This window comes from Manduca sexta, unplaced genomic scaffold (assembly GCF_014839805.1).
Source record: "Manduca sexta isolate Smith_Timp_Sample1 unplaced genomic scaffold, JHU_Msex_v1.0 HiC_scaffold_2455, whole genome shotgun sequence".
Taxonomy (NCBI): Eukaryota; Metazoa; Arthropoda; class Insecta; order Lepidoptera; family Sphingidae; genus Manduca; species Manduca sexta.
This window is the reverse complement of record NW_023593421.1, coordinates 3,025-18,582: the sequence shown is the minus strand read 5'-3', so window position 1 is coordinate 18,582 and position 15,558 is coordinate 3,025. Positions and strand designations below refer to the sequence as shown.

Below are 15,558 nucleotides of genomic sequence, written 5' to 3'. Positions count from 1 at the left end.
ACTCCAAAGTGGGTTTGTAGTGGCACAACATACTTTTTCAAACATGATGCAAAATTAATTTTGCTAATCTATAAAGACTTGTCGACGATTTGACGTCAAACTAGTGGATTTTTTATAACAAAATTGTCATTGTATGATTTTCTAATTTGTAAACTATAATTTTAAATATTAATAGGTTAATAATATCAATAGCTACAGTTATTTATAAAGAAACATTTACTAAATATTATTTCAGTGACATCCCTATTTGTATTGTACTAGCTTGTTTATACGAATGCCATGAATTCTACAGAGACTAGGCCTATATCTTAAAAAAATAAAACCAACAAGGTCACACACTATCTCAAAGAGAATAAGCGATACAAGTCGTAACAATAACACGAAACGCTGGAAAGGAAAGCATTGGCAACCCTAGGGACAGAAGTCGTCAACCAAGTTTATTGATTTATCGGGTTGTGATACCCTCGGGGATGGATCTGAATCTATGTTTACCTATAAATATAAATCTACCACTTTGCGTAAAGGATTTCTGAATTCTACAAATCGAAACCTATAGGTATTTTTTGCTCATTTTAGAAGTTGTTTAGGACAAGCTGCTCAATTCATATAACATCACGCATTTTATCCCCGAAGGGATATGCAGAGGCGCAACTAGGGCACCCACTTTTCGCCAAGTATGTTCCGTCCCATGATGTGATAGGGGGCGAGCCTATCGCCATATCGGGCACAAATTCCAGACTCCGGGCTGATACCGAGCAGAAAAACCCAAATATCACTTTGCCCGACCCGGGATTCGAACCCAGGACCTCAGAGCGCTATTGTACCGGACGTGGAATACAACTACGCCACCGAGGCTTAATTCAATTATAAGAATATCAATTACTAACTAGCAAATCCAGAAAAAAAATAGCGCCGACAAGAGGTCCGTGCCTAGCAGTGAGACAGTAAATAATAATGGCTGATATTGTTGTATTGTTGTAAATCCAGAAAAATTCAGGCAAAAAAAACAAGAAAGAAACCAAAAACCATGCTGCATGAATCTGATCTATATTAACAGTCAACTATAATGATAAAAAAATCAAATATTTTGCGGATTACATCACTTATGTTTACGATTACGTTTATCAGTATCGAATGAGATATCCACGTTCTAGTAAAAACTGACATACTGAACTATCTTATCGAGATTATAAAGAGATTTATAAAAATCACCCTTCGCTCAAGGTAATATGACTGAGTGTTTTCTACAAATAGTTCTAAGATTATATAGAGCGGACATTGGGAAGATTGTCATACAAAAATTTTGCGCTTTTGTAATATCATGCTTTGCACGTTTTTAATGCAAATATTTGCATATTTTCTGTAAATGTATTATTTTTGTATTAATATCTAAAGAAGCTGTGACATCTTGTCACACAATGGTGTAACAAGCAACATTACCCCAACTTTAAATGACAAATCACTGCGTAACGTTGCAAATAAGATAAACTAATGACTCCGTGACCATGAAGGCTGCAGTCTTCGAAACGACAGGAAAAAAACAACTGCAATAAAATCTGTAAATAGTTTTATTCCAATATATAACATTCGCGTAAACATAAGATATGTTTATAGAAAAACTAACTAAGACTCCAACGTACATTACAGTTTTATCAATGTCCCAAGCCCTGACACAGAATATTGTGTACATAAAAAAGTGTAAAGCTAATTTCGGCACTATCCTGAGAAATAAGTTTTTATGAACACAGACACGGTAGAATATACATCTTCAGGGAACTTAGATTGCCCAATATATCTCCGTCTAAGAGAAATGCTTGTAATACGGGCTTGTATGAATAAAATGATATTTTACTTGTGGAAGGCATGAATACGAAATAATGCTGTCGAATAGGCATTCATAGCGCCATTCGAAGCAAATATTTTTGCGACTGAATTCATGAAATGGAACTTTCTGGTAAATTTTGAACGATAAAACTGTGTCATTGATTTGTTGGTAAGTTACTGATATATAATACTTACTCTTAATTTTTCATACACAGATTTATATGTAAGCGATAATAGAGATTGTCTCCTTTGCTTAAAATAAAATATTTAAATAAAAATTTAGTCTCCTTGTCGATTTGCATATGGAACTTTAAATTTTTAAATGTCGAACTTCACTAATCTATACTATTATATAAAGCTGAAGAGTTTGTTTGTTTGTTTGTTTGTTTGTTTGTTTGTTTGTTTGTTTGTTTGTTTGTTTGAACGCGCTAATCTCAGGAACTACCGGTCCAAACTGAAAAATTCTTTTTGCGTTGGATAGCCCTATGTTCGTGGAGTGCTATAGGCTATATATCATCACGCTATACCCAATAGGAGCGGAGCAGTAATGCCTAATCTCAGGAACTACTGGTCCGAACTGAAAAATTCTTTTTGCGTTGGATAGCCCTATATTCGTGGAGTGCTATAGGCTATATATCATCACGCTATACCCAATAGGAGCGGAGCAGTAATGCCTAATCTCAGGAACTACCGGTCCGAACTGAAAAATTCTTTTTGCGTTGGATAGCCCTATGTTCGTGGAGTGCTATAGGCTATATATCATCACGCTATACCCAATAGGAGCGGAGCAGTAATGGCTAATCTCAGGAACTACCGGTCCAAACTGAAAAATTATTTTTGCGTTGGATAGCCTTTTGTTCGTGGGGTGCTATAGGCTATATATCATCACGCTATACCCAATAGGAGCAGAGCAGTAATGGCTAATCTCAGGAACTACCGGTTCGAACTAAAAATCATTTTGTATTGGATAGCCCTTTGTTCGTGAAGTGCTATAGGCTATATATCATCACGCTATGACCAATAGGAGCAGAGCAGTAATGGCTAATCTCAGAAACTAGGAGTTTGAACTGAATAATTATTTTTGTGTTGGATAGCCCTTTGTTCCTGGAATGCTATAGGCTATATATATCATCACGCTATACCCAATAGGAGCGGAGCAGTAATCGCTAATCTCAGGAACTACCGGTTCGAACTGAAAAATATGTTTGTGTTGAATAGCCCTTTGTTCCTGGAGTGCTATAGGTTATATATCGTCACGCTATGACCAATAGGAGCGGAGCAGTAATGAAACATGATGCAAAAACGGAGACAATTTATTAGTTTTGAGAGCTTCTGTTGCGTGCGCTGCATAAACGGTTAAAGTTATGCAACAATAATGTATGACGGGATTGTTCCTCTTAAAAGTTCTACAAAAATATATCATAAAAACAAAGTCCCCCGCTGCATCGGTCTGCCCGAACGTGTTAAACTCAAAAACTAACCAACGTATTAGGATAAAATTTGGTATGGAGACAGTTTGAGACCCTGGGAAGAACATAGGCTCCCGGGAAAATATATAGCGTGACTTTTATAACGGAAAACATTAGCCTGAAAAACTTTATAACGCGGGCGGAGCCGCGGGCAAAAGCTAGTCTATATATATAAAAGAAAGTTGTGTTAGTGACACTATTTATAACTCAAGAACGGATGAACCGATTTGGCTGGAAATTGGTGGGGAGGTAGCTTAGAACCAGGAGACGGACATAGGATACTTTTTATCCCGTTCCCACGGGACGTGACATAAAACGGGATATAACAAAACGAAATTTGGTATGGAGATAGTTTGAGACCCTGAGAAGGTTATAGGTTACTTTCTATCCCGAAGAAATATATAGAGGGACTTTTATCCCCAGAAAACCCCATCACGCGGACAAAGCCGGAAGCAATAGTTAGTATATCATAAAATATCAGGACCCCATCCGCCAACTTATAATACACCCCAATACCGAGAAAATATTTCAAAATTTGTTTACGACATGGCGGATCATGCGAAACATCCCTATTACAGTGTGGAATTATGAACCTTATAAAAATGTTAATAAGGGAATCGTTTTGGTTATTATATTTCGTGGAAATATTTGGTTGACGTTAGATTACGTTTCGATGAAATAATGAAATTACAAACAGGAAAACAAATATCAAAAATGAATTAAAATACATTAATTTCGTGACTGTAATATAGAAAATATATTTGGTGTGTTGTCTCTGAGACTTTAGGGTAAATACCAGTGGAGAAGGGTCCATATAATCCGATTCTTCTTTCCGCCTTCTTCTTGACGGCTTTTTTTTGTGTAAGACTAATTATCATTAGAACGATTTACCCGCATTTATGCATATTAGTATCTACATGTTGTGTCAACACAACAAAGGAAGCCTTTAAATAAATTTCACCCTTCGCCACTGGTACATAATATATGGTGCAGTTTTTCCGTCAAGTTTTAGAGTGCGGTTTGAGAGACTTCACATACCTAAAATCCTTATAGATAATTTCTCAGATATGCGGGTTCCCTTAGGATGTTTTCCTTCCTCATGATGTAATATTTATTGGTAACTGTACCTTAAGAAAAGTCCCCTTTCCCACTTATTGGTAAATTAATTACACCACAGCTGTACAAACGTGGAACCGATTCAAACAAACCTACTCGCGTGTTTTATTTCCCATTGACTTGTGTTGAGTCGAACAAATTCAATCAACGGGTCGAATGTTTGAAACAAATACCTTACATACTGTTCTCCGTTATTTGCTATGGCATCTAAAGAATTCTTGTAATTACTTCTGAAGTTTATTAACAGTTCTTTAATACAAAAAATTAGAGCCATTGGGTTGTTATAATTTTATTTATTAGTGTAGATATCGCGAATGTATCTAAGTCGCGGAACGGGGCTAATAAACACTAATTTTTATAGTACCTATAATATATTATATTAGGTATGCAATTATAGTCTAATTTATCAAAATGTTTTTTTTTTTTCAATATTACTTCTATTATCGATTTTAAGTATATCGTAATAATGATCGAATCAAATTAATTAGAAGCAAATGTTCCGTGAAATATTTTAAATAAGTTAATTTTATTTTAAAACGAACTTAATCATGAGCTTAGCGAGGGTTTAAATATTCAGATATGGGCTCCTTGAAATAGTTTATTCAAACTGACATTTCAATGGTTTTAGACTTTTTACGACTGACAATCTTCACATTAAATAAATCGGCATCTAAAGCAAGTCATTCAATTTTAAATACCTATCATTGTTTCAGTCAAAAGTTCTGAGACGTTGGGCGCTCATTTACGCAGACTGGCGCGGGAGGCAGAAGCGAAACTACACGAAGCTGTGGGCTGCGCTCCAGAGAGGAGTTGTAGGGAGGATGCTTGCACCAGGTACGTGTTTTTTCTTTTGTATCGGACCCTAGTCAACAACTGATGACCCTAGTCAACTGGGGGAACTTGAGAATGGGATACTGGAGATACTACAGTCCTGGGGATTCCCCGGTTTAGCTACTGCAGGAAACTGGAGGAGATATCTGAGGAAAGACGTGTAGGTGAAGGAAAAAGAACCCTCTTAGTATGGGAGTAGGGAAGAAGGTCAGAAAATGTTCGAGAGCCTTCATAGGCCTCAATGTGAATTGGCAACCATGAGGTATACACTAGACTGTGTGCCTAGGGCCCCGACAAATGTCCTTGCATGGGCATGCATTCGGTGTGGAGACCAAGCGCACAAGGATTGCCTCGGTGGGGACCAGGTACGTGTTAGTGACCCTCTTAACCTAACCTCCTCAAACCTACATTTTTTCACTGAAAAAACGTATTAAAGCTACTACTGCCACAGGTTGAGTGGAACGATTATGTTGGTTTCACCGGTCTTACGGCCCAATATCGACTCTCGGGAATATAGCACCATACTTAGCATTTTTCACTTTTCACGCATAGGAGGAATTGTTATCTCACTCACGTTTCACTAGCTTTGGTAAATTGTTAATAGGGAGCATGACCATAGCCGTGTTCGGCACAAATTCTACACTCCACGCTAATACTAGGCAGAAAAACTCAATATATTACCTCACCCGGATCAAACCCGAGAAAAAACTACGCCATATGCAGTTCTTTTAATTTATGATCTTCAAAATCCTCCACCGGTTCGAAACCTGTTACCGCTACAAAGAAGCGCAAGAAACTCGTTCAAAATCAAACCGTCAACGTAATAAAATTAGACCATAAACAATCTAGCATCGTGTGGCCGCGGCCCAAACGACAATTAATCATCGTTCATGTCAAGTGTCTTCTTCTATTTTCATTTTATATTTTAATACAGTTAGAGGTAATGATCATTATTTTCGATGTAGAACATTGGTTCTCAAAGTGGTCTAGTTGAATCCCCAGGGGTCCACGCGAGACTGAGGGGGTCATAATTAGTGTGACCAAAAATGGGGATTTCCAATTGGTAAGCAGGGGTCCATGAAAATGTATTTGGTTTAATAATAAAGTACTAAGATATTGGCTTGACTTCACCTATCAATGTATCTAGATAATAATGATAGTTCTCGAGTATTGATGGCTCATAAGGTACGGTGTCTCCAACATAACTATACAGACGCCCCCCACGAGGGCTGGGCGGTATTGGTAATGCACTTTCGCCTTCAAACTAAAAAAAATACCACTGGAACCACCAATATTTTGAAAGTGGTCTATGGGAAAAAATGTTTGGGAACCTCTGGTGTAGAAGATGATCAAAAAGTGTCAGCGAGTGTAACAAAATCGATTTACCGATGGACCGGTGCATCGTCTGAGACGCTAATTATATTAGGCATAATAAAGATAATAAAAATATGTATAATATAATTATGTGCTTGTTCTTTTATTTTTAAAGTGTCACTCGTTCACAATATTACATACTCCTGTAAAGTTTCCGTTAAAACTTTGTGCATAATCTAAAAGGATATGAAGTTTACTTAAACTCGTTCTCTATCTATGTCGTATTTGTAAGTTGAAACTACTGAATATTGTCACATATTTTTTGTTTCAATATTTAATTATTGATAAATATATTTCTAAAATAATGATAATAATATGAATCAATTATAAAAAATCATTGAAATATATTTTTTCGCAGGTCATCGGCAGGTGGTCAGGCGGCCGGCACGACGGGCTGCGCAGGCGGCACTGGCTCCGAGAAAGACAAGCAAGCGCAACATTGGGAACGGAGAGTGAGGACGTTAAGGTAAGACTCGGTCTATTTCCTTTGAGTATACGGAAACATTTCGGCATTACGTTACTAAATGACACCACATATTTATCTTCATTATTCATTCAGGCGTGTAAAATTAAAATTACTCCTTATTAATATTTATTTTGTTCCAAACATACTTATACTTTTTTATTTTTATTTTCAAGAAAATAAGTATGTGATTTTTTTTAGTAATACAATGTCATCATGATCTAAAATATGTGTAGCTGGTGTCTGCTGAAGCCTGAAACTAAATAAACGCTATCTTATTAATGTATCTAGAGCATTTAACTAGTATATTGCATTATAAGTATAATGCAATGAAGGGTTAAGGTTAACTAAAATATGTTCTCCAGGAGGCTGGTGCTAGGCTGGCAGCAGTTGCGCGTCCCGCCGGCGTCCGCGCCGCCCGAGCTGGAGGTGTGCGGCGCGCACGCCGTCAGCGTGCGCCTGCGCGACACGAGGAGCGGCTCGGCGCACAAGGATCCGCCGCCTGTCACCAAGTATAAAGGTTATTATTTATGTTATACTGCTAACTTCTACATCTAACAGCTAACGGCGTCCATTACTAAATAAAAAAAAAAGTTTAAAATAAACAAGACGTATAATTTAAAATTTTGCCGCACCCTGTAATCAATGTATAAGACTATTAAAAATATACGAGTATATTTTTACTTAGGATGTTTGAATAATTTATTTATTTAATGTTATATAATTCTATATGACGTATTAAAATTACTCCATTTTTCCAGTGGAATGGTCTTCCAGAGCGGATTTCTCCAACGTGTGCGGGTCACGTGAGGTCGCAGCGTCCGGCACTAGTAGCGGTACGAAGGTGTTAGCTGCGGGCATGACGCGCGGCCGTCGATACTTCTTCAGGGCCGCGGCTGGGAACATCAAGGGCTGGGGCCCTTTTACCGTCTCTGTGCCGAGGAGCGTGGTGCCGAGCAGTGAGTAACTTTTCCATAAATATGTAAAAGACATATTTTATGCGCTAAAAACATCAGGAATTATGCTAAAATTGCGCTAAACTTAAAACAACAGTCGCGCTCGAGGCGCTCGCCGCCGCCGCCGCGGGCGCGCGCTGTAGTTAGTAGTGTGTGTAACGTGTCGTGGCCCGCAGGCTGGCGCGACGTGTGCGCTCGCAGCGCGTGCGGCGGCAGGGGCGCGGCCGCGCTCGAGGCGCTTCGCGCCGCCGCGGGCGCGCGCTGTAGTTAGTAGTGTGTGTAACGTGTCGTGGCCCGCAGGCTGGCGCGACGTGTGCGCTCGCGGCGCGCGTGCGGCGGCGGGGGCGCGGCCGCGCTCGAGGCGCTCGCCGCCGCCGCCGCGGGCGCGCGCTGTAGTTAGTAGTGTGTGTAACGTGTCGTGGCCCGCAGGCTGGCGCGACGTGTGCGCTCGCGGCGCGCGCGGCGGCGGGGGCGCGGCCGCGCTCGAGGCGCTCGCCGCCGCCGCCGCGGGCGCGCGCTGTAGTTAGTAGTGTGTGTAACGTGTCGTGGCCCGCAGGCTGGCGCGACGTGTGCGCTCGCGGCGCGCGCGGCGGCGGGGCGCGGCCGCGCTCGAGGCGCCGCCGCCGCCGCGGGCGCGCGCTGTAGTTAGTAGTGTGTGTAACGTGTCGTGGCCCGCAGGCTGGCGCGACGTGTGCGCTTCGCAGCGCGCGGCGGCGGGGCGCGGCCGCGCTCGAGGCGCTCGCCGCCGCCGCCGCGGGCGCGCGCTGTAGTTAGTAGTGTGTGTAACGTGTCGTGGCCCGCAGGCTGGCGCGACGTGTGCGCTCGCGGCGCGCGCGGCGGCGGGGCGCGGCCGCGCTCGAGGCGCGCCGCCGCCGCGGGCGCGCGCTGTAGTTAGTAGTGTGTGTAACGTGTCGTGGCCCGCAGGCTGGCGCGACGTGTGCGCTCGCGGCGCGCGCGCGGCGGCGGGGCGCGGCCGCGCTCGAGGCGCTCGCCGCCGCCGCCGCGGGCGCGCGCTGCCGTCCCGCCGCGCCGCCCCGACACCCGCGCAAGAAGACCGCCACCATACGGCAGCTCTTCACCGCCGCGAGCAAATTCCAGAAGAACCTGCGCAGGTATGCAAAATACTGTTTTACTTATTTTTTTATTATTTTGAACGACGAGACGATTCGACCGCCTGTAAACAACAGAAACACCATCCAACACCTTGAATTACAAAGTATTGTTTGGTATACCACTGCATTCGCCATCCTGAGACATGAGATGTTAAGTCTCATTATGTCGTTACACTGGCTACAATGTCCTTCAAACCGGAATGCAACAGTGACTACACCCTGCTGCATGGCAGCATAAATAAACATTGCGGTCGTACCTATCCAGGCGGAATCTCACATCATCATTTCAGCCAGAAATCATCCACTGCTAGACATAGCCTCCCCCCCCCCCCCCCCCCTGACCAGTGAGCGTCATAGGGACCGGTTCTGGGCCGCCCTCATCCATCAGACTCTCACTTATGAGAGACCTACCACTAGCTTTTTACTATCTATCTACATACCCCATTTTCCGGCAATGATAAAATAATAATTTACTTACCACTATATTTCTCCTTACAGAGGCGTCTACTTGGCGTGTATATTATACCACGAAGACAAAGTGCTGGTGACGAGCGAAGAGTTCTTGCCGGTCATCGAAGTCGACGAGACTTACCCTACTTGCATCTACACCGACTTCCACTGGCTCATGAAGGTATTAAACACCCTATTTCAGTTTATAGTTATTATAATTGCGCAAGGATTTTTTAAAGAAAAGAAAAATAGTATATAAAATTACGTACAGTATTCGGTATGCATAGATGCCATAATAGTATTTTAACAAACTTTAAAATAGACACTTCAACATATCAACCATACACGTTAGGTCATTTTTTTATATAAAAAAATGTAAACAATATGTACTTCAAATCAAATAGTGTTTTTTTTTTTCGGTAAGGACACAAACGTATAGAGACAATCTGAAGTTAGTGATTGTGGATGTATGCGTCGAATTCGAATTTAACATACATTCGAATAGAACTGAAAAACGAATGAATCGATTTTAATGTTTGTTATCCAGGTGTCATGTTCTTGGGACGACGTGAAGGCACTCCGGTCGGACATGGAGAAACACACCTCCTCGTCAATACACTTCAGACTCAAACTACTCACCGCTGCTGCACAGATGCAATCGGCTTTAGGCATTCAAGACTTAGGTATGCAATAAAGTCTATATTGTATCAGTATATTTTTTGAAAACAAACTGAAACAAACGTCGACATGTGTTTTTAAATTTAGAAAACTTTTGATATATAAAAGACTCTTAAAATTAAAATACTTTTAATTCCAGGTCAACTCTACCACAAGCCGCTGCGAGACTCCCACGGGACTGTAGTGCTGTCCTGCGTCAACAGCGTCAAGTCCGCCAAGTCGATATCCGCGTTGAACTCTCGCTGGGCGCCCGTCACTAAGCTCCGGCGGCGGGTGCTTAGTGAGGACAACACTATTGGCGAACTCCTCATGGCCTCTGTGCACGAGCAGATTGCTTATCACCAAGTGAGTACTATATATAATAAGGAATTTAACATTGGATACTGGACAGTTAAACAATAATTATTATACAGTCATTGACGTAAGTAGTACTTATATATCGATCTTATACAGTATTTTGTGCGTTAATATAAATCCTTAATATTTAAATTTTGAAAAATTTCTCTGTTCATTACACGAACCGAAACGTGATGGACATGGTTGAGTCACGTTTGAATGTGAATTGATCGTCATTCATAATATTTCAGTTATATTTATCTTAGTACTATTTAACATTCTGCCGTTAGGTACTGAAAGACTGTGAAATATTTTTTTTTATACTGAAGGTTAAGCTTAAAGCTGTAGGGTATAGTAAGCATTGTGTGGTGCAGGTGTCGCGCGTGCAGCTGTGCCGCGGGCTGTACGTGGGGTACCTGAAGCTGCAGTCGTCGGTGGAGGTGGTGCGGCTCGTAGCGCCCGCGCGCGCGCCCAACGTGCCGCCGCACGCGCGCGTGCGCGACAACCCGCACGTCTCTGCGTACGTACACACATCAGCTAACAACTATTTCTATATTATAGCTTCTCAACGAGTCGGTATCAACGCACTGTTATCCGTCCACCTATAAGGCCCTGGGTTCGATACCCTAACCAGCCAAAAAAATTGTAAGTATTTCAATTTGAAAAATACATGAATTGCGAAAAAAAATGGAAGCTTACATGAAAACTATCAATTTTTACAACATTAACTTAAAAAAATACTTTGTCCACAGTGAGGAATGGGAGTACTTAAAAAACATGTCAGGCAAAACAGAAGACTCCCAGCACATGAACCTCTCAATCGCGGGCCAGGAGAAGCCTTCAGAATCTCAAGAAATGTTCCTCGACCAGCTCGCGACGGCCGCGCGGCGACTCTTCAAAGAAATGGAGATACCGCTAGAGAACGTACTCACCCACCGAATTTACGACTTAGAAGTCATAGAGTTGAACAATGACGTCAGTTTTATCATGATATGCCCGCCGGCAGAACAAGCGTGCTCTGTGCCCGGCCAGAAAGAAATACTCCTGCAAAAGGGCGACCTACTCAGCCTGCCCATACAGGCCTTCGAGATGATCCATCTGCAGACCTACCACAATAACATCCTGAACAAATACTCGAGGCTCAGCTGCGTTTTGGAGTTAGACGTCGCGTTGGCCGCTCACTCGCACAGAGAGGCGTTTTCGTGCAGTGAACTGCAGACAGCCAAAGAAAGACTAGCTAAATTAGAAGACCTGCAAAACAATCTGAACACCGTGTGGAAAGCGGAAAGGTGGTTGATGGACTTGATTGGATTCGCGAGAGATAAAGACAAAGCTGTCCAGAGTTCCGGTATATTGCTCAAATACATTTTAGATAAAACTCCCTCACAAAGTGCGGATGTTCCCGACGCAGAAAGCAACGAAAAAGACTCCGATTTGAAAATCGATTTCTTGCAAATACCGTCGCGGGATGGTAAGATTACAAAGACGTCACCTGGCAGGGGGTCGTGGCCGGGCCCGGCTGGTAACGGTAATCACGCAAATCTGCATCCAGAGTTCAGTAAATCGGAGCAGCAGTTGAGTCTAGCGCCGCGACAGACGTCCGTCTCGACTCTAAATCTAAGCACATCGCAATTCCTAAATGCCGACGGTAGCAAATTCAGGAAAGGCAGCGCCGATTCCCAGTTCACGCAGTCGAGTAACAATTACATGAGCAGCAACTCACAATTCGATATTAAATCATCGGAATCTCATACTAGCATTGGCAGTAATCGTCTCCCGCCGTCCAGGAGCGAGGATACCCTCGTGCTCCAAAATGAGAATGTGGAACCCAAGCCCCGTCCGCACAGCATCAACGCAACAGCTTCCACCACCTCGAGTCCTTTACTGACAGTCAAAGGATACTACCCAGGAAGCATGGTCAGTGTCCGAGCGTCCAAAAGTAACGTGTCAGAGTCCGCCCAAAGCCTGTCCAGCGATTCAGAGAGTCAGAGCTGTCCAATCACATCAGTTCCACTAAAAATCCGTCCGAAGCAGTACAGGACTTGCAATGTCATAGCCTCGAAGAGTATGACAAGCGTAAAGACAGGCGACGTGGACTACACCGACACTGGACAGGAGTATTTGAAGAGTAGTTTGTGTGTGAAGAGACAGCCGCTGTTGGAAACGCAAGAAGATGCGGAGTACAACAACAAAGTTCCAAAGACTGAGGAGACGAGGCAAGAGAGCGAGCACATTATGAAGCCGGCCATGGAACAGCGGACGCCTGACCAGCCCGGGATATTACAAGTAAGCGCTTTATTGGTGTGCTATAATTAAAACGTTATTACCTATATTTACTAATATATTATAAGGCTAGAGTTTGTTTGTTTGAACGCGCTAATCTCAGAAACTACTAAACCGATTTTGAACTTTTTTTCTCGTCCCCCCTTAACCCTACGTGATAACCACAAGCTCATGACTTAGGTCTTGTGAAATTTAAAGAAATATTTGAGAACTCATTTAGAAAAAAAAAGAAAAAATAGAATAAAAAGAATTTTTACATCCCATGGGTACGTTTTATTTGACACAGCTTTGTAACTGAAAACCAATGTTCATATTTGGATATCTCTGCAGGTATTTGCTGCGTACGAAACAGGACTGGCGGTTGGGACTTCGCTCAAGCTTCACGTCACTCCCCGAACATCAGCACGCGAGGTCATCGACCTAGTTGTCAAACAACTCAACATGGCCGCCGTGCTCAAAGGAAAGTCCGGCCCTGTATATGGACCGGAAAAACTACAAGATTTCTGCTTAGTAGCTGTCATCGGAGCCCGGGAGAGATGTCTACGGGATGACTTTAGGCCATTGCAACTCCAAAATCCATGGAGAAAAGGGAGATTATACGTTAGACTCAAACACGATGTGTTGGCGGCATTACAACATTCCGCCAAACAGCCCGCCTTTATTTAAATATCGAACGCTTAATCATAAACAATTTTAGTTAAATTAAGATAACTTTCGTTCTATTTTTAAGTATTTTTAAAATCGGGTTGAATTTTTTCCAAAAGTGCGGGAGTTTAAAGGTTCATTTTGGTGCCAATATTCTTATTATGTTGATGCTTTAAATAGTTAAGTGAAAGTTGTGAGTAATGATAGTGAATATAACAGAATTTATGGTGCTTTTCACTGTAAAATATGTCGCTTGAAATGTCTTTAGATATCGATTTCCAGTCTCTATTACCTATCGTAGTTCTACTTGCGTACATCATCATGAATGGGTGGAAAACCCCAATATTTCCATATTGCCATTGTACTCATTTCGAATTCTCAGAGTTTTATTAGTTCAAATGCTCTTCTAAACCCTAATCTTTAATAATGGCTGTATAATTTTACGACTATATATATTCATGTTATCAATAGTAGCTTCAAGCAATATTTAATATCTACTGGCGTGATATTTCAGCACCCTACTCGTAATAATAATGCATGAAATACTATAAAAAATAACTTTGGCTCAGTTGTGAGATTATGCAGCAATTTTAAAGTTTTATTAGCATTAGCTATTTTATTTCTTTAGACTGGATATAGAGATGCTAACCGAAATAGCTTTTCTCTAGGTAATTTCTTAATATTTGTGTAGTCCAATCTATTTAGATCCTAAGTACCTCCTTACTGTACATTGTATTGCCAGTCTAGAAAAACAATTAATAAAAAATATATTATTATATTCTTAATTTACCTTATAAAACCTTGCAATTATTGTACAACGCGTACCAAGTGCCTGATTTATTTCAAAAATAATGAAAATCATATCTCCAAGGTGGACAGGGTTGCAAATTGAACTATCTTTATTTCTACCAAAGTCAAAAATATTTGGAGCAAGATGAAGTGGGCCATTGCTATACTATTCGGTAGAAATGAGGAAAGTATGAGATGATATCGATTATTTCATTACTTGAATCCTGTTTTCGGATAATCTTTTGCTCTACCAAATATCTTTACATGAATTTGGTTCTTATTAACCTATGGTTAGTAATGTTTAGTTATTTCTTCGAAACATTCACTCTCTAAATAAAAGGCAATATCTCCAACTCTCAATGTTTATGTTATACATACGAGTAAATGTAAAATTTTAATTATATAGAAAATATTTTAAAGGTGTATTGTAAAATAATAATGTATTTAGATATTTTAAATTCATAATAAATGTCCGGCCAGTGACGAAATTATTAACTTTAAGAATATGTTTATTTTCATTGTTTTATTATGGAGACATCTTTTTTTTTTTTAATTAGGCGTGGCAACTCCTTATATTTGTCCTCCATGAAAATAAAATATTTTTTGACATTTATATACTGGCTAAGCTTTAGTTTCGAATAATGCTTATATTTTGTAATAATTAGAAATTGGATTGTATGCAAATGCATATTGCAATCCTTTGCCCAAAGTCTATTGTCATTTATAAATTATAAGGCATATTTTGTGTTATGGATTTTATGTAAATTATTTTGTATGCTGAAGTATGTTGCATATTGCATATAATCCTGTGTCTAATAGTAAGTATAGTAAGTAGTCAAAACTACTGAGATAGATCTCTAACAAAGTATTCTGTTATTTAATTTTTTAATAGACTTTTCATAATGACATGATTAAACTAAATGATTTATTTGATGAAATACTCAGAGGAACTTAATTTTTGTTACATTTGTTATAAAGGATGCTGTAAATTCTGTAGTTAGGGGTGTACAAAAATGTAAATTAGAATGGATGTTACAAAATGAAATTCGCTGTCTATGACTCGAGCCATAATCGCAATTTGTAATGAAGCCTAACTAAATGTCTTATGATAAAATAAATAGATTTATTTTTAGATTACTGCGTAAAGTATTCACCCTATCCAGTGTTGTAAATTAGAAATTAGAAAGAGTGGGAATATGAAGTGATGCACAAAATAAATGTATTTCAATTTT

General features: G+C 40.7%; 1 protein-coding gene across 1 annotated transcript; it reads left to right on the top strand.

The window, feature by feature from the left end:
- Positions 1–5,122: 5,122 nt before the first annotated feature.
- LOC119192182 lies at positions 5,123–15,558 on the top strand (the record flags this gene model as incomplete). Its single annotated transcript, XM_037446017.1, is given in 12 exon segments — positions 5,123–5,243; positions 6,973–7,080; positions 7,443–7,597; positions 7,839–8,036; positions 8,463–8,521; positions 9,018–9,145; positions 9,644–9,776; positions 10,143–10,278; positions 10,413–10,618; positions 10,984–11,129; positions 11,362–12,895; positions 13,223–15,558. Coding segments are annotated over 12 exon segments (3,260 nt in total), but the record flags the coding sequence as incomplete, so codon positions are not given.